General features: G+C 38.6%; 1 protein-coding gene across 1 annotated transcript in view; it reads left to right on the top strand.

Annotated features, from left to right (window-relative positions):
• The window catches only part of ATP8B1 (ATPase phospholipid transporting 8B1), a 133,809-nt gene that overhangs the window by 72,691 nt on the left and 41,825 nt on the right, over positions 1-19,293 (top strand). Inside the window, exons 9-19 of the mRNA XM_074952401.1 lie at positions 2,442-2,524; positions 4,833-4,991; positions 5,332-5,420; positions 6,227-6,417; positions 7,458-7,666; positions 9,611-9,654; positions 9,848-10,004; positions 12,844-13,032; positions 13,937-14,049; positions 14,732-14,896; positions 16,665-16,776. Of these exons, the coding sequence (XP_074808502.1) occupies positions 2,442-2,524; positions 4,833-4,991; positions 5,332-5,420; positions 6,227-6,417; positions 7,458-7,666; positions 9,611-9,654; positions 9,848-10,004; positions 12,844-13,032; positions 13,937-14,049; positions 14,732-14,896; positions 16,665-16,776 (1,511 nt within the window). The remainder of the gene's footprint in view (positions 1-2,441; positions 2,525-4,832; positions 4,992-5,331; positions 5,421-6,226; positions 6,418-7,457; positions 7,667-9,610; positions 9,655-9,847; positions 10,005-12,843; positions 13,033-13,936; positions 14,050-14,731; positions 14,897-16,664; positions 16,777-19,293) is intronic.

Raw genomic sequence — 19,293 nt, 5'->3', positions numbered from 1 at the left:
GGTGATTAGACCTGGCAAATTTTAAAGTAATTAATTTGTGGGAGTTTTGTTGTTGTTGTTTCATAAATATTTTAATTTGTACTCTCTCTAAAATGAATGGCTTTTATGAAGTCCAGGTGACCTGGACTCTGCATAATATGGATCTCTCGTGCGATATGCTAGAGTAAATTTTTTCATCTGGCAGTGATTTAGCCACACAACTTCTATTGATCTTGAGGGCCAAATGTTTATTCCCTACATTACAACTCTATAAAATCATGTATAGAGTCCGTTTGGATTACAAGACATTGCAGTCAGAGTGTGTTTTGCTCTTTTTCACTAGAGCTCTTAATTTTGTCAGTTGTTTAATTTTAGGTTCTGCTTTATTTACAACAGCTTTCTCAAGCTTAACTACTGCATCAGGAAAGCAGTGGCTTTAAGCATTTATATCCATCCCACTAACTTTACCATTTGGCATCGTATTAACGTCCCATCCCATCCCCCACCCGACCCCCAACAACAGCAGTTAAAAGCTGAGCAGCCATAGGCAAACACTGTGGAAAATTACAGCTGCACTGATCTTGCGAAATGTACTGGAAAAAGAGACATTCAGGGAACCTCTAAAAATGGAAATTTACAAATCACTCGTTGCTGCTTTTAATATGAGTCTAAAGATAATCTCTTGAACCCTTGTAAAATGAATGAGGTAGGGGAAGAAACAGTGTGTAAAAAGCTTTTTTTACACAGTGCCTTTCCACTTTTTTCCTTTTGGCGATGAAATATGATTAATACAGGGTTATAATAAACTAAAACCAATTTTTCTGAATTTATTTTGTAATATCAAGACATAATAGTACATGCACAGATGTAACCTAATCCACTTATTTGGAAACAGCACTTTGTGCTGACAGTGCCTCTGAGGTGAGAAATCACAAAGCAACAAGGCACATCCTGGTGTTTGTTGTGGCTGAAGTGAATATTGCACCATTTGAGACTCTCCTTGTTTGAACTCTGAGGTGTTTGTTCTGTCTTTAAATTATTCCACTGAGAAATGTAAATAAGAGTTGAAGATCTTGCCAGAGCTTTCCCACTTTGGGTCTATTTTTCTACAAGTAGTGTATAACTGGGTTATTTTTACTGTATTGCTGCCCCGGGGTACCCAGGGTTGTGAGGCATGTGACTATTATATGCCTTTATCATAAAGCAGTTTTGTCTGCGCCTGCCTTGGATCAGCTCCCTGGAACCACCAGCCCCTGGCAGCAGCAGATATTGCTTTTTCCGCCTGGGTAACGACAGGCACCCACCAGCCCTGAATACACGGAGCTTTGCCTGCAGCATCCCCAGCCCCTTATCCACTAAACACCCACAGGATTACCAGGCCTGCTATTTCCAAGGAAACAGTATACACTAGCTTGTCAGATTCAACTCGGGACCAGCACTTTGCCCCAAACCACAGCACTTACATTTATTCTTGTTTTCCCAATGAATATATCTATTATTTAATAAAGATTGAAGTGATAGTGAGTAAGAATACTGGAAACAAATGGGTACATATAAAAAAATCTTAATGTGCTTTCTAGAGACTACACTTAACTAACAATTTACTTTCTTGTCCAAATAAGTTTATCTCACCCAGTGTTTTCAGCTAAGCCTGGTTGAGACCCCTCTTTCATGAAACAAAATCACTGTCCTTTTACTTCCTCAGTGAACGGTACCCAGGGAACTCCCCTGTTCCCCCAGATACACTCAAGCAAACCTTTGATGTACACCTCCAGATAGGGTTTCCTCCTACCTGCTGCTTTTCTCTTCCTGTTAGTTTCTTTCTGAAGTCCTCATGATCCTTCCTTTGCATTCCATTCAGAGTAATCATAGGAGACCCTTTGTGAACAAGACCATTCTCAATTTATTTATAAACCTACAGATAAACATCTAATGTCTGACAGAAAACCTATTTTTCACCTTTGCTGATGACCAGCACCTTGATACAGACATTAAGAATATATTTTGAGTATATATACTCACTCCTTACATAGTACCTGTACATACATTTCACAATGCTATTATGACCAGAGCAACACCAGCTTTCATTTGAGACCTCGAGTGACATTCTTTGGTGAACTAGAAAGTACATATCAGACTCGGAAGAGACCTATAATCCCTCTGCACCCCCTTGCCAGTTGGCACTGCGAGGTTCTTGGCTCACATTTCCTTATTTACAGTGAACGTAAGTCAATCAGTATTTCCATTATGGACAGAAATGAGCGAGCTTTCTTGTTAGAATTACTTGTGCAATTTGTGGGAATTTCAAATGCACTCGTAATGTTTGCAAATGTGCTATTTTCCCATTTTCTCAAAGTGGGTGTGCACAGATAATAGCTGCATATGTATGTGTGTGTGTTTGTGTTACTTCAAATTTTCCTCCTTTTTCCAGATTTTAGTAACATCCTTTTTTTTTCTTTTAGTGAAACTAACTTAAAGTTCAAAATGTCACTTGAGATAACAGACAGATATCTCCAAGAAGAAAGTGCAATGGCAGAATTTGATGGTTTGTGCAAACACTTTATTCTCATTACAGTTGCTCAAATGTAGCTTGAATAACTTACAGTTAAACAAAATGTAGAGCTCAGACTGGGCTGTTGGTAATATGTATGTGGTTCTATTTTTATGCCAGCGTGCAGTACAAGTAACTGGTTTGACTGAAAATTGTATTTTGCTCAGCAATACAATCTGAAAGACTAGATTTTGTATCATGGACATTCTGGGGTATGTTGATGAGTGGAGAGAAAGGAGATCCTAAACTAGCATTTCCATTCCTATGTTTTCTGTGAAAAAACAAATGTTATATATTGGGAACCTGTAGAGTAGTTTCTATTCCTCTTAATATTAAACATAATTTTAACTGTGCAAACACAAAGTGCATTTTATTTTTAAAATTTCACATTCCCTCCTGTTGGGACCTGAGATAGAACTGTATTTCTTTACTAAAATTCTCTAGCAATCCTATACTTTATACTTCAAAGAAAAAAAAATTCAAACAAATTTACAGCAAATATGGATAAAAAAATTCTAAAAATTCTCACAATCTGGATAAAGTTCAGATTGCAATATTCAATCAGTCATATTTTTTGTTCACTTACATTTGTAGAAACAGAAATTTTTGTGTTCATAAACATATCAGAATCCAAAATTTCAAGATGAGCTGAATTTCATTTTCAGATGGAAGCAGAAATACCACATGACATGAAGTGACCAATCATAACTTACACAATAGTAATAAAAGTAACAAAGTCCACAAGACCGACAATAAATTAAAATACATGAATTGTAGTTGTAGCCATGTCGGTCCCAAGATATTAGAGAGACGAGGTGAATGAGGTAACACAGTCTTTGGACCAACTTGTATTGGTGAGAGAGACAAGCTTTCAAGCCACACAGAGCACTTCTTCAGGTCTGGGAAAGGTACTCCCACTGTCACCGCAAAATGCAACGTGGAACAGCTGGTTTAGCATAAGTAATCATCACATATTGCAATGGACCATTCAAGGTAGAGTGGTCCATTAACACTTCTGCAGACCTAGGACAAAAAGATATATACCCCAAACACATTGCCAAACTCATCCTTTCCATCCTCACCCATAACAATTTTACATTCAACAACAACACTTTGCTCAAACCATGGGAACAGCGATGGGTACCAAGATGGCTCCCCAGTATGCCAACCTCTTGATGGGCCAACTTACAGTATGTGCTAACTACTTATGCTAAACAATCTGTTCCACATTGCATTTTGCTGTGATGCTGGGAGTACCTGGGAGAAGAGCTGTGTGTGGCTCAAAAGCTTGGTCTGATCTACGCTACAGACTTACATCAGTATAACTATGTCACTCAGGGGTGTAAAAAATCCACACCCCATAACGACATAGTTATACCGACCTAACCCCCAGTGTAGACAGTGCTATGTCAGCGAGAGAGCTTCTCCTATCAACATAGATACAGCCTCTCAGGGAGGTGAATTAACTGTGCTGACAGGAGAGCTCTCTCCTGTTGGTGTAGAGCATCTTCACTGAAGCGCTACAGTGGCAGCTGTGCTGATGCAGTGTGTTAAGTGTAGACCTGCCCCTTGTTTCTCTCACCAACAGAAGTTGATCCTATCAAAGTTATCACCTCACCTACCTTGACTCTATAATAAGCTACAATGTCTAATTAAAAGCTTTAGGCCAAAAGGTGACCAAAAAAACCTTCGGAGATCTCAACATTGTTCATGTAGCTTGCAAACAAGGGAAAAAGGCCAAAAGATTCAAATTTGGAAGAATATCTTTACCACATGCGTGTTATCAGCATGGCAATGTAATTTTCTTGTTGGGTCCTTGCCACTTAAGTCTCAAAAGCAAAATAGCATCAAATACTGAATAATAGCCTCAGTCTGGAGTGTAAGCGATCCAGTAAGAGAGAAACCTACATTCCTCTCCCATGTTGACCACCTTCACTGGAAATACTAAAGTAAAGATATTGGCTGAAAGTCTGCTTAACTGAGGGCTGAATACAATATGCCACTTGTAGCAGGAAAATAGTTCTGCTGTGTACTGTGTATTTGTAATTTGCAGATGAACTTAAAGTAAAATACCAATGGATTCACCATATTCAACATTTTTGGCAATATTGCGTTGAATATCTGCACTCAAATTTTCAAACAAATGTTTCATTCAGAACCTTTGCTTTTAAATGCTGTGCTTTTTGTAACAGAATCCAGTGCTGTTCCTGTAAAAGGACTAAAGTAAAATCCTGTATAGTATTTCATAACATATCAATTGGTATTGATCATTACATTTATTTAATTTTAATATTTTTATTAGGTTTTATTGAATGCGAAGAACCCAATAATCGACTAGATAAGTTTACAGGAACATTATTCTGGAGAAGCAGGACTTATCCACTGGATGCTGATAAAATTTTGTTGCGTGGCTGTAAAATCAGGAATACAGACTTCTGCCATGGAGTGGTCATATTTGCAGGTATTTTATATAACAAATAGAAGTATATGAAATAAGTACAGCAGGGTCACTGGGTAAAAGCTGCGTCCCATAGCTGTCCAGCATAGGCACTTCCATTAACTTCAACTGAAGCTCTTGTGTGAAGGATAGATCCGTGAACACCCCACGTTTAAAAGGTGCAAAATCTTCAATTCCAGTTGTTTCCTGTATCAGAGTCCTGACTTGACAGCACTCGGCACTCTACAGGATCAGACCCTATGTCTGCAAACTTACAAGATCTAGTACACTTTTTTATGAAATGATATCCACGCTTGATGTCTCTTTTTATTTTTATTAATTTTGTTTGTTTGGTTTTTTTTAGGAGGAGACACAAAAATAATGAAAAACAGCGGAAAGACCAGATTTAAAAGGACTAAAATTGACTCTCTCATGAACTACATGGTTTACACGGTAACAGACTTTGATTGGGTTTTTTTACTCTGTTATATTTTTGGAGTTCATACTGTATAGTTGTGAATGTTGTCCTGTTGTGCCTAGTTTCAGTTATCATTATCCATAGCATGTCGCACTATCAGGTATGTTCAGGCCCAAATTTAGGCACTAACCTGGCAAGTTTCACATGGGTGGATCCCACTTTGTGGTTATACACTCAATGAAGTCAGTGGGCTTTGTGTCAGTGATAGACCTGCCTTTCTGGAACAGCAAGTAAGGTTGAGGCCTTATTATAAAGGAAAACAATTACAAAGTGAGTAAACAAACTTTAATTGAATGTTGTTCTTAAAAAATGTTCATTTTTTATTTTAAAATTAATTTAAATATTTCACCTGCAATGTTATAAACTTGGGCTAAGTTAGACTTGAACTAAAACCAAAAAAAAATTGGCCCCCAGGCACTTCAATGCTGCTAGTTTAGTTTCCAAACTGAATTAAAGTGCAACAATCAAGCTATCTGCATATAGTAAAATGTGAAAATTAGACCCTAAAAACTTCTTCAATTCAAACACAGGTCAATTTCGGGAAAAATCTGTCCTAGGTAAGGACGTAGTGTCTTTGTAATTATTAAGATCTTGACAAATGTCCTTTTTTTAAAACGGAATTTTCAAGGGAAAGGTTGCCGTAGTAGATCTTTTTCCTTTTATTGAATAACTACTAAGAATATGTCTCATGAGAATCTTCATAGAGGTCAAGGTTGGGAATCCAGCCTAGCAAATAAGGCCATTGATTTACAAAGAACACTCTTGGCACTTTATGTTCTAGATCTTTGTTGTATTGATCCTCCTGTCAGCTGGCCTTGCAATTGGACACACTTATTGGGAGCAGCAGATTGGCAATACTTCTTGGTACCTCTATGATGGTGAAGACTACAGCCCTCCGTACCGTGGCTTCCTTAATTTTTGGGGCTACATCATTGTTCTTAACACCATGGTTCCCATTTCCCTCTATGTGAGGTAACTAAATCTCTTTAAAAACAAAGTTGAAAATGTGGTGGGTCTGGAGTAAAATTAACTGTATTTCCATTTGATGAGGTTTCCTCCAATCCCCCTGTTCCCAAAAAGATGATGATTGTTCTTTTCCTCTTATTGGTATTTTCAAAGGAAGGTGAGCCATACTGTGTGTCACTAGGGTGTACAAATCTTGACTGAAAGATGCAAAATTAATGTTAAAAACACTTGGCCTCTTTAATAAATTAAATATTGTGTGGTGGTAAATTTCAAACATAAACAAATCGCTTCTTCAATATTCAAACAACGTACAGCGATAGGCCAGATCCTGAAAGAATTTACTTCTGTGTGTAGCTAATTCTGTACAGTCCTTTTAACAAACTGTATGGAAGAAGCTGCTTACAGGATTAGGTCCTGTGTTGAATTTTTTCATATGTTCTACATTCAGCTTTTTTAAGACCGAGAACTGGCTCACACTTCATGTTTTACTGAAAAGTACTTTGAGTTTTGTCTGTCAGTCTAGTATTCAGTTAGCCCCCAAGATGATGTCTATTTTGTATTTAAATTTTACTACTGAATATAGTTTTTTTTTCTCCAGTGGTGGTAATATGGGATCACCTTTGACATGGTCCATTTGGGGTCTCTTATCTGACTCGTACTGGGCTGTTAAACTGAGCTGTGCACTTTGAATTGATTGTTTTGAGTAGCTTGTATCCTGGGTGAGTTTTTGGAAATAAACTAGCTCCTTTATGACAGGTTTCAGAGTAGCAGCCGTGTTAGTCTGTATTCGCAAAAAGAAGAGGAGTACTTGTGGCACCTTAGAGACTAAAATTTGTTAGTCTCTAAGGTGCCCCAAGTACTCCTTTTCTTTTAGCTCCTTTATATAATTTTTAAATATTAACACATCTGATAACATGGGTTTATTTGCTCTATTGGTGTCCTTGAAAATTCATTCAGAACTCGATAGATTTATATAATGTCTTTGCATTTTAATGTATAGCAACCTGTTAATGGTATGATCTTGCTGTTGTGTTTTACTCAATTAGTGTTGAAGTGATTCGTTTGGGCCAAAGCTATTTTATAAACTGGGATCTGCAAATGTATTACTCTGAGAAGGATACACCTGCTAAGGCCCGAACCACCACTCTGAATGAACAGCTTGGACAAATCCACTACATCTTCTCGGATAAGACAGGAACGCTTACACAGAACATCATGACATTCAAAAAATGCTGCATAAATGGACAAACATATGGTAAGTACATAAGAACACAAGAACAGCCATACTGGGTCAGACCAAAGGTCCATCTAGCCCAGTATCCTTTCTTCCGACAGTGGCCAATGCCAGATGCCCCAGAGGGAATGAACACAACAGGTAATGATCAAGTGATCCATCACTTGTCACCCATTCCCAGCTTCTGGCAAACAGAGGCTAGGGACACCATCCCTGCAAGTCTGGGTCATTGCTAACTATTATGCCTCTCTACTGACAACTGTTTTTCAATCTTAACTGTTGCATGCCCACTATATTAAGTACTTATTTGTTAATGCACTTCAGTGACACAAGTGTGTTCCGCTGTGAGAATTCTGACATTCTCAACCCCCAAAATATAAAGGGTATGGTACCTTTTTGCTTCTACAAGGACAGAGATCCAGCTGGTTCTGAGGGATGAACATGAGATTGCCCCTTCCAAAACATTTTCTCCCTTATTCCACTCTCCACACTCCCAGCTTGCGTGTAGTAGACAGAAGGGCAGGGATGGGGGGAGATGGCTATGGGAATTGGGTACTTTGCACACTAACCCCACTGAACACTTTGTGGCTATGTTAATGATGATCCAATCAGCATTAACTCACCCACTCTGGACTCTAGAATTCTCCATTTCGGGGGAGCTAATTGGTGGGCAGAGGGGTGAGCAGTACAATTTCTGAAGGAGCTTTACAGAGGGAGCAGAAAAAGGGACCACGCACCATTATGCTGGTTCCCAGTCTCAATGAGTGTGGTCTGTGCCTGTCTAGTTAAGCTGGTTGGAACACTTTTGGCTAATAGCATATTTTGACAGAATGATAGTTTTGTAAAAGCTGAAATATTTCGTGGCAATGTATCTGTTTTGATTTAAGTTTTTCGTCAAGAATGGAGAAGAAGAGAGAGAGACTCTTTAACCTGGTGGCTATGGCAGTGGCCTGGGATGTGGGAGACCCAGATTCAAGATCCTACTCTGCCTGGTTCAGAGTGATCTGAGATGAAAACTCTGCCTGATTCGGTTCCTGTGAGGAACAAAAACATATTTAAAAGTTGTCATGAAATGCAATTGTCATCCTCTGGCCAGCTCTGGTCCATGGGATATGCTGGTTTTACTTCTTGCTTCACCTGCAGGGTGCAGTTGTGCCAGTTTTGGTTAAACTTTCCTGACTAAATGATTGCTGCTAAAGTTATTCAGAATTGGGGCTGGGGGGTTGCTGTTACTGTTTTTTTTAGCCATTTTTAAAAGAGCCATAGCATAAAAATTTTTTATAGCTGGTATTTAAGTCAATGCTGAGTAGAAATGATTGGAAATTTTGCCAAAGGAAAATTCTGTCTGTCAGAAAATGCTGATTTGTCAAAAGCAATATGTTTCACTGAAATATGTTGCCTTTCACAAATTCATTTAGAACCAAATTTTGAGGAAAAGATGTTTCAATAAAGTCAAAAGTTCCTTTTTTTTTTTTTTTAACCTTTTTGTAACAGCATGTTTGATCTTTCATTTTGAAACTACTTTTGGTTTAATTTATTATATATTCTAAAATGAAAAGTTAAAATTTGAACAAAATGTTTTAATCAACCCCAAACTAATTTTGTTTTGTTTTGGGGACTTTTTGGGGATTTTAATTCACAGGAAATTTCCTTTTTAAAAAAATGTTATTATGTAACAAAAAATCAGGTTTCCACAAGCTTTAATGCTGGCTGTGTTTTTGAAGCTGTACTCCCATTTAAAGTTATTTGTAGTTTTACCATTGACTTCAGTGGAAACAGAGTTAAGCCAACACAGAGCACTTTTGAGAATTCCACCCTATATACTATAAAATGATGGGTGCCAATATAAAAACCAGATACACTGAAATGCCCTTTAATTTGTATTCTGTCTACTTTGAGCAATAGACATTGAAATTGTCAGATACCCACCTTTAAGATTTCAGAACAATATTGTTTCCATTACAGGAGAATCCAGGGATGGGTCTGGACAACTTCAAAACCATGAAGAGGTAAGTGAGTTGACTTGTTTCACTAGGAATGTGTTGAAGACATTGGGGCTTTGAGATAGGAGTGTTGAGGTTTATGATTTTATTTATCTTCTAATGTAGGGGATTTTTGCCCCCCAGGTAATGTGAGAGGCTTTTATCTAGGCATGAAGTAATTGCATTCACCTCAAATTCTGTTCATTTTTTCCTAATCCAGCAAGTTGATTTTAGCTGGAACATGTATGCTGATGGGAAACTCACGTTTTGTGATCATTATCTGATAGAACAAATTAGAAGTGGAAAGGAGACTGAAGTTCGACAATTCTTTTTTCTGCTTGCAATTTGCCACACGGTAATGGTGGATGCTTCTGATGGTGAGTATTCTGCTTGTGTAAAATGCGCACATGGTAGATTCAATTTTAACATCATTCACACAAGTGAGATAGAACACCTGGCTATTATATAAATTCTAGGCTAGTGCTTGCGCTAAAGATGCCCATCTCTACGTTGCCAAGAGGTCTCATATTTAACTTTTGAATTCTCACAATTTTGACATAAATATATATTAAATACCTGCTTCAATAAACATTTTCTGAATCTAAATTTTACAAATACAAAATACAGAGGACTAGTATTTTCGCAGTATTACACTTCACTTTATGGAAACCTGTATTTGGTGTACAGAGTTTCAAAAGCATTAACACCAAATAAACGGTAAAATAAACACACAGGTATAAGCACAGATTTTACATACACATATGTAATTTCACAAACCTGAAGTTTATCTTCAGTGGGACAACTCGGTGTATAAACAGCTAAGTATTTGTTTATGTGCTGGCATGATTGGAACTATAGATGCTTTTCTCCTTCAGTAAATGTGCTTTTTCCCTCACAATGGTTCTAATATATGCACAAATATATACAGTGCCCTAGAGGACTAAGTTGAATAAAGAGGAATGTTGAACTTTAAAATCTGAAGAATGAATAAAGGTTAAGGGTGCAGATGGGTGGCTGTGGGGAGAAGTGGTAAACTGTGGAAGCAAGGATAAAAGTCTGAGTCCAAACATACTCTGTATGCAAAAGGAGGGGACAAAGTGCTGAATTTTCCAGCCACTCTGTTGTCCTGGTCTTATATGAATTCAACAACTAGATTAAGATCAAGAAGGATGTGGATAAATTGCAGAGGGTTCACAGAAGAGCCAGGAGAATGGTTAAAAGGTAAACAAACATACTTATAAAGCGAGAGATTCAAGCAGCTTTATCTGTTTAGCATAACAAAGAGAAGGATTAAAGGGTGACTTTATTACAGTCTATAAATACTTGTGTGGAGACATGAGGAACAAATATTTGATGATGGATTTTTCAGTCTAGCAAAAAAAATTTTAACATGCTCCAATCACTGGAAGCTGAAGCTATACACATTCAGACTGGTAATAAGACATCAATTTTTAAATGAGAGCAATTAACCATAAGAGCAGTTTACCAAAGATCATGTTTCATTTCTCCATCACTGGCAATTTTAAAATCAAGATTGAATGTTTTTCTAAAAGTTTTGCACTAGGAATTAATTTGGGGAAGTTCTATGGCCTGTGTTATATAGGAGATCAGATTAGATGATCACAATGGTCCCTTCTGGCCTTGGAATCCGTGACTTTATTCACTGTAACTTTGTGCCTGTTTTTCTTGGTCTTCTGTAATTAAAGTTAATTTTTTCCAATGGTTAATGTGACCACAGCTTTCTGTCTTGAGGCTGTTTATCTTCCAAAATGCTGCAATGAAATAAATGAGAAATTAAGATTCTTCAAATAAAAATCACTTGTATGTAACCAAGTTATGTTATCTCCATTTTACTGATGGAGAAGCTGAGGAAGGAGAGGTTCAATGACTTGCCTATTTGAAAGGAGTCCAGGACAGGAATTAAATGAGCTCCCAGATTCTGTCACTCTTTTTTTTTTTTTTTTTTTTAATTAAATCCACAATAAAAATGTGTCTTGAGTTATACAGAGAAATCAAAAGTGTAGAATATTAAACACGCCATATGGCCCTTTATTGCTACAAAGCATGGGGTGTTAAAGTCCCAACTGTCTTTGAGGCTAATGAGGGGCTTCGGGATAATGGAAGGACGACAAATGGAAATGAGGATATGGAGGTAGATATTACCACATCCGAGGTAGAAGCCAAACTTGAACAGCTTAATGGGACTATATTGGGGGGCCCAGATAATCTTCATCCAAGAATATTACCGTTATTCAAGGCACTGGTGAGACCTCATCTGGAATATTGTGTGCAGTTCTGGTCCCCCATGTTTAAGAAGGATGAATTCAAACTGGAACAGGTACAGAGAAGGGCTACTAGGATGATCTGAGGAATGGAAAACCTGTCTTATGAAAGGAGACTCAAAGAGCTTGGCTTGTTTAGCCTAGCCAAAAGAAGCCTGAGAGGAGATATGATTGCTCTCTCTAAATATATCAGAGGGATAAATACCATGGAGGGAGAAGAATTATGTAAGCTCAGTACCAAAGTGGACACAAGAACAAATGGATATAAACTGGCCATCGGGAAGCTTAGACTTGAAATTAGATGAAGGTTTCTAACCATCAGAGGAGTGAAGTTCTGGAACAGCCTTCCAAGGGAAGCTTCAAGACTAAGCTTGATAAGTTTATGGAAGGGATGATATGATGGGATAGCCTAATTTTGGCAATTAATTGATCTTCAACTATTAGCGGTAGATATGCCCAGTGGCCTGTGATGGGATGTTAGATAAAGTGGGATCTGAGTTACTACAGAGAATTCTTTCCTGGGTGTCTGGCTGGTGGGTCTTGCCCACATGTTCAGGGTTTAGCTGATCGCCATACATGGGGTCGGGAAGGAATTTTCCTCCAGGGCAGATTGGAAGAGGCCCTGGAGGTTTTTCTCCTTCCTCTGCAGCATGGGGCAGGGTCACTTGCTGGAGGATTCTCTGCACCTTGAAGTCTTTAAACCACGATTTGAGGACTTCAGTAGCTCAGACATAGGTTAGGGGTTTGTTACAGGAGTGGATGGGTGAGATTCTGTGGCCTGCGTTGTGCAGGAGGTCAGACTAGACCATCGTAATGGTCTCTTCTGACCTTAAAGTCTATGATTCTGTGATTCTATAAATGCAGCACACTAGACGAGGGCATCAGTTACTAAAATATACTATGGCTTTCTTCCCTTGTCACTCTTTTAATATAGGTCAGCTCAACTATCAAGCAGCCTCCCCAGATGAAGGAGCCTTGGTAACAGCAGCCAGAAACTTTGGATTTGTTTTTCTTTCACGAACACAGAATACCATTACTATAAGTGAGATGGGGATTGAAAGAACTTACGATGTTCTTGCTATCTTGGATTTCAACAGTGATAGAAAACGAATGTCTGTTATTGGTAAGCTGATCTTGAAAAAGCTTTATTTTTAGAGACCCCCTAAAGAAAAACTCTCTAAACCAGTAGAATGGAGGTAGAACACTGTGCTGTTATGGTTGTCTTTGGCAAAATGGCTGGTTATATGGTGGTGGCTAATCTGTATTCCCAGCTGCTAAATTGCTTTAAATGAAACTGAAATACACAAAGGCTTTTTTAACCTTACTCTAATTGGAATGGATATGAGCAACATATCTTGAAGAACAACAGTTACAAGAGGGGAGTAACCGTTTTGTTTGCATGCTGAAGTGTTATCTCACTTAAAAGTAATGAACAGTTTTTTAGTTTTGATCTTAATTTCTTCTATAGCACATGAAGTATAAATTCACTAAAACAATTTCAGTAGTGGGCTATCAGACAATATAAAATTCAGGTTTAGTTTAGTTTATTGCGAGTGCAGGCACACTGTAACATATCTTCACTGTAGTCTCTCTCTCTCCTGTCCTTGTGAGCAAATTGTGTTTTGATGTTTTTAAAAAATGCTCTCAAAACACAGTTCTTACAAATTTCAATACCTTGTTCATTCACAGCAGCAGGGCTGGAGGAGGAAATGATGTTTGTGAACCAAAATTAAGCTGTTGAGCCACATCAAAGAGCTTATACCAGTATAAGAGAGAAACTTGATTTAGTAATTCTAACTCTAGGCATACCAGCCTTGAATGTCTCTTCCTGTTTAAAGAAGTTGTGTGTTGGTTGACCTGTTGTTTAACCTTCTCTGATGGAATATTTCAGATTCTCTAATTTTAAAAAAGATCTTCCTGATGACATAATAGCGAGACAGACACAAAAGTCCGATCAGTAATTTATCCTTTATTACATCTGCTCTTTGGGTTTTTTTGTTTTGTTTTTTTCCCCTTCTCTGATTTAGTAAGAGAACCAGGTGGAAACATTAGACTTTACTGTAAAGGAGCTGATACAGTAATTTATGAACGTTTGCATCCAGTGAATCGTCAGAGACAGATTACACAGGAAGCACTAGATGTAAGTTTTGCTTTTTAAAATTTCATTTTTAACATGGGTAAAACTAAGCTGCCTACAACTGCATTGAATTGACTTATTTCTATTTTGCTAAACAATTCTGAAAAATATAGCTCCATAGTACTATTAGATCAAAGTTTTCAAAAAAGCTGAATAGCAGCCAAAATAACTTACCTTGCTGCTACTAGATGTTCCGATGTTTGAAATCATAACGTGATTTCCCCCCCCCCCTTTTTTCCCCCTTTTTTTCTTTTTAATGGAATTGTATCTTAAATGTTTGCATTGTACATATGGAAATTAGCTTTTCATTATTTGAGAAACTTGTATGTCACTTCGGACTTTTCCGCTCCATTCTATTTTTTACTTGTACTTTGCAGCATGTTTTCTAGACCTACCTAGATTGACTGATAAATTGCACTAGGTACTATTACTGGATTGATTGTTTTTCATTTTTTCCAAATGATTATAGAATCTTCTGTTTAACACCAGAAGTGAAGGATTAGAATTCTTTCAGGCTGCAGCTCTTTGGATATTCTGCAATGTCCAACTTTCACCATACAGTCTGAGTACAGTAGCAACCAGTGACTGAGTTCTTTCAGATTGACTAGTCAGAGTATGTCTTCTCAACTTCAATTTTAAGCCAATATTGAAATCTGTGCAGCTTATTTCTCTTCTTTTTCCACAGATTTTTGCAAATGAGACCTTGAGGACATTATGCCTCTGCTACAAGGACATTAGTCATGATGAATATGAAACATGGAATAAAAAGTTCATGGAAGCTAGTGTAGCTGCAAGTAACCGTGATGAAGCCCTGGATAATGTATATGAAGAAATAGAAAAAAACCTTATTGTAAGTTGTAATATTTTAAATTATAAATGTATTTTTATTCTTGTCCAATTAGTAGCAGACCATTGTGGAAACTGAATAGCCGTTTTTGATTAGCACATTTGTGAGTGCAATTTTAATTAAGATTTTGTGAGACTACCAAAACTCTCTTCTTGAGAGCTTCAGGGAATGAAGGAAGATGGATTTCTTTGGTTTAGCTTTCACTGGACATTTTTCCTCCATTCCAAAAAGGCGGCTAGTATCTCTGTAGCACTAGCTCAGAAATAAGTTGTATTAAAAAAAGTTCAGGTTTTAAAATTTGGGAGATAAACAGCTATCTGCTATGTTGGTAACTACATGACAAATAATTTGCAAAAGGGGAACCTTGCTATAGCTGTTCAAAGGTTATTTCATCCTTAAAGCTCTGAAATACTTCTAGTATTAAATTTACCTCCACTCTGTGTGATGCAACTGGTTAATATGCTATGGGGTAATTTGCCTTCATTTGAAGGATTTAGTATTGCTTAATGTGCCTGACACAGGGGGTGAGACTAGATGAACCAAACAGTCTGATCAAGATACGTCACTCAGATAACTCTAATTGGGTATATTCCAGACCAATTCATGAGAAGCAAGAGTATAAATTGCAAATTAAAAAAACAAAAGTTCTCATCACAGTCATTGTGAAGATTTTTTTTTTTTTTTTTTTTAAAGAAACCCAATACCCTGGGCCAAATCAGGCTCTATTGCATTGGCAAATGCTATTGACTTTACAAGAGTTTCTCTGGGGTAATTAGAGAGTAGAAATTTGCCATCTGAAGTATACTGAGGAAAAGTGTTATTGTTAAAATGATTTGGTCAACTGTGAATTCAAGGATAATCATACTGTTAACTGCTGATTTCCCATTTGAGCCTGCAATGTGTGTTGGATTGCTTTTCTAAAAATTGACTACAGATCAGAGTGTTGGAATACCATCTCAGTCATGCAGCCCAGTTTGCAACAGTATTGTTGTGGGAATCTTTTACAGTAAATTTTTCTGAATTTAAGAAGTCTCGGATGAAGCCTCTTTGGAACTCTTTGCTGCAAACAAACTGCACAATTATGACTATAAATGGGATCCACTTACTGAGTAAACTTCATGCTGGCGGTTTGTTTTAGTCCACACCACCTATTATGCTCTATTTAGTAATATCAACCACCTGTTACTCACTCCTTATCTGCTACCTTTACCACCTTGTTAGTGGTATTGGATAGTGCAAGACTTCATGGTGTTCACTGTCCCTCTTAAAAGCACTTCTGTTACCTTAGGCTCTTGACATTCCCTCTTTTACTTTGTGAGTTCAGTAAAACATTATTTAAACATAGTGGGAAACATGTCTTTAAAACGTAAAATTCAGTGTCTGAAGTGGAGAATTTATTATATGGTTGTAACTGTTGTAAACAAATCTTATCTGTAACTGGGAAGAAATACAATACACAGATGAAAATGTTTCCTGTGGTGTCCTACATAATAACTATCAAAGTCATCTAGTTCTGTAATGGTGGTGTTTTATTATTATCATAGTACCTAGGAGCCCCAGTCATGGACCAGGACCCCATTGTGCTAGGTGCTGTACAAACAGACAACAAAAAGATGGTTCCTGCCCCAATGAGCCTACAATCTAAGTATAAGACAAGAGACAACAATACATTCTTCCGTATCTAAGTAGCTTCATTTTATACTACAAACTAAACCTGTTTTCTCTCTGGATTTTTCTCTTATTAAATGCTTGTGTTTCCAATAACTTCCAGCTCTTGGGTGCTACAGCTATTGAAGACAAACTACAGGATGGTGTTCCAGAAACAATTTCCAAACTTGCAAAGGCGGACATTAAAATCTGGGTGCTTACTGGTGACAAAAAAGGTATATTTACATTACTATAATGATAGCAGAAACATGAGATCTTATGGTTGGCAGCTGAAGCTAGACATATTCATACTAGAAATAAAACTCAAATTCTTAACAGGGTAACTAATCACTGGAACAACTTCATAGGGATGTGGTGGATTCTTTGTCACTTGAAGTCTTTAAATCAAGACTGGATATATTTCTAAAAGATATGTAATAGCTCAGACGGAAGTTCCGCTTAATGCTGAGTTTACTGGGTGAGATTGTATGGCCTGTATTGCGCAGGAGGTCAGACGTGATGACCATTTTGGCCTTAACCTATGAATTATTTTTAGAGAAAAATCTTTGCTATATATCCAAATGAGAAACTAATGTATGACAATTGGCTACCAACCAATTAACTTGCCCAATCACAAGGGTAACTGAATGGAAAATAATGTTGATGACAGACATGACTTTAACAGAAGCTATTTCCATTAACAACTCCTGTTTCTATGGTTCTAAAACCTGCCTGATTCATGCAAGTGAATTTTGTCTTTTAAGTTGCTGGGACAAAAAGGAAACTTTCTTCTTAAAGGTGGTTTGCAAAAGAGAATAAACCTTTAAGTGACTTGCCCACCATCACACAGGAACTTGGTGGTAGAGGCAGGGATAGAATCCAATTCTCCAGGGTTCACCTGCTTTAACCATGGAACCATCCTTACTCTTCCTGCAGTCTCTGCCTCATTCACTACGCACCTTCCAAACTTCTGCAACAATGAAGCAGGGGTTCTTCAGTTGAGTTTCCTTAACTACATAACCCTAACTCATCCCCAGAGCAAGTCCATCCTCAGTTCAGAGTTTCTGTGGACACAGTAGTAGGTGATCATGTTATGAGACTATCCTAATGCATACGCACAAGGAGGCTGATACACGGGCATTTCCTAACTTCTGACTACTTCATTTTGAACGTTGATGTTCATAAGGGTGGTTTTGGGTGGGTGGGTGTAATATCCTAGATTATTAAAAAGGCAAACAAAAAACCAAATTCCATCATGTAGTATCATATTGACACTCACGTGAGTCATCACTAAGGTTGGAACCAAGTTTAGATCCACTGCACAGCACGTAGACCCCTGCTACTTGAGTTATAACGGAGTAAATGAGGATAATAGTAGGTTCTCCTTAAGCTTGGAAGGATCAGATTTTTACCAGGAAATGTCAGTTGCATTATACAAACCAATGAAAAAATATTTCCATTGATGATGATCGAAATTTACAGATAAGCAAAGTAAGAAAAACGCTTCTTGAGAATTTAGAACATGATTTAATATTAAAATTTAGACATATTGATGTTGGCAGTTTGTGTTTTAATAGTTATAAAACTAATATAAAATGCTTAAAACCCATGATTTTGCGTAACTGAACAATTAAATAGATAAAAATTAAAAAAAGCTTACAAATAAAAATCAAGGTTAGCCATTGAAATTATTTTTAAAAAAATTAAAAAAGAAACATTCTGTCAAGCCTAGTTATCCTGTTTGTGGATGAGAGGAATGAGATGCATCCTTTGTCCCATCCCCTCAGACCTGTCCCTATCCTTTCTTTCCCCCCCACTCCTGGCTCCTTGTTCGACTCCCATTCTCCTTGACATCCCAGTCTCCACTCCTTAGGCGTCTTGTGCCACTTTTCTTGCCTACCAGTCCCAGTCTCTGGACTCACTGTCAGAGTCCCAGTGTCTCCCCCTCTCCACAAGCAGTCCCAGTCTCACCAGTCTCCTTGTTCCAATCTTTGCCTTTCTCTCCCCCCGTCCACCTTTTGTCCCCTCTGCATTCAACTTAGGCTGCTTCCTATGCTATGGTGCCTTGGTGCCAGCAGGGGCATCACTGAGAGCACAGGAGACACAGGCTCCCTGCTCTCAAGTCCTAGTGCATGTCTCCACCCCAGCTTGGAGCAGCCACTAAAGCAGTGGTCACCAACCGGTCGATCATGATCGACTGGTTGATCCTAGAGGAATCTCCCAGTCGATTGCGATCTCCGGTGGTGCAGTGTGGCTGCCGCTAAGGCAGGCTTCCTGCCTACCCTTGCCCAATGCTGCTACTGGAAGCGCCCAGCGCAGCACCGTGGCCCCAGGGGTGGGGGGGCAGGGGTCTCCCTCCAGGTGCTGCTCCTGCCTGCAAGCATTGCTCCCGCAGCTCCCATTGGCCAGGAGACCTGCACGGGCAGTGTTTGCACAGAGGGGCTGCACGTGGAGCCCCATACCTCCCACCACCTCCCCCAGGGGCTGCAGCAGCACGTTGGCCCCTTCCAGGAGTGGTGGGGGGCTGGGGTAGGCAGGGAGCCAGCCTTAGCAGCAGCTACACTGCACCACAAACCAGGAGCTGCCGGAGGCAAGTGCTGCCCGGCGGGAGGCCGCACCCCAGCCCTGAGCCCCTCCCAGAGCCAGGACCCCACACCCCTTCTTGTACCCCAACCCCCAGCCCTGAGTCCCCTCTTGGAGCCAGCACCCCATATCCCCTCTTGCACCGCAAACCCCCTTCTGCATCCCAATCC

The sequence above is a fragment of the Natator depressus genome, chromosome 5 (genome assembly GCF_965152275.1).
Source record: "Natator depressus isolate rNatDep1 chromosome 5, rNatDep2.hap1, whole genome shotgun sequence".
NCBI classification, from domain to species: Eukaryota; Metazoa; Chordata; order Testudines; family Cheloniidae; genus Natator; species Natator depressus.
This window is presented reverse-complemented; position numbering and strand designations above follow the sequence as displayed.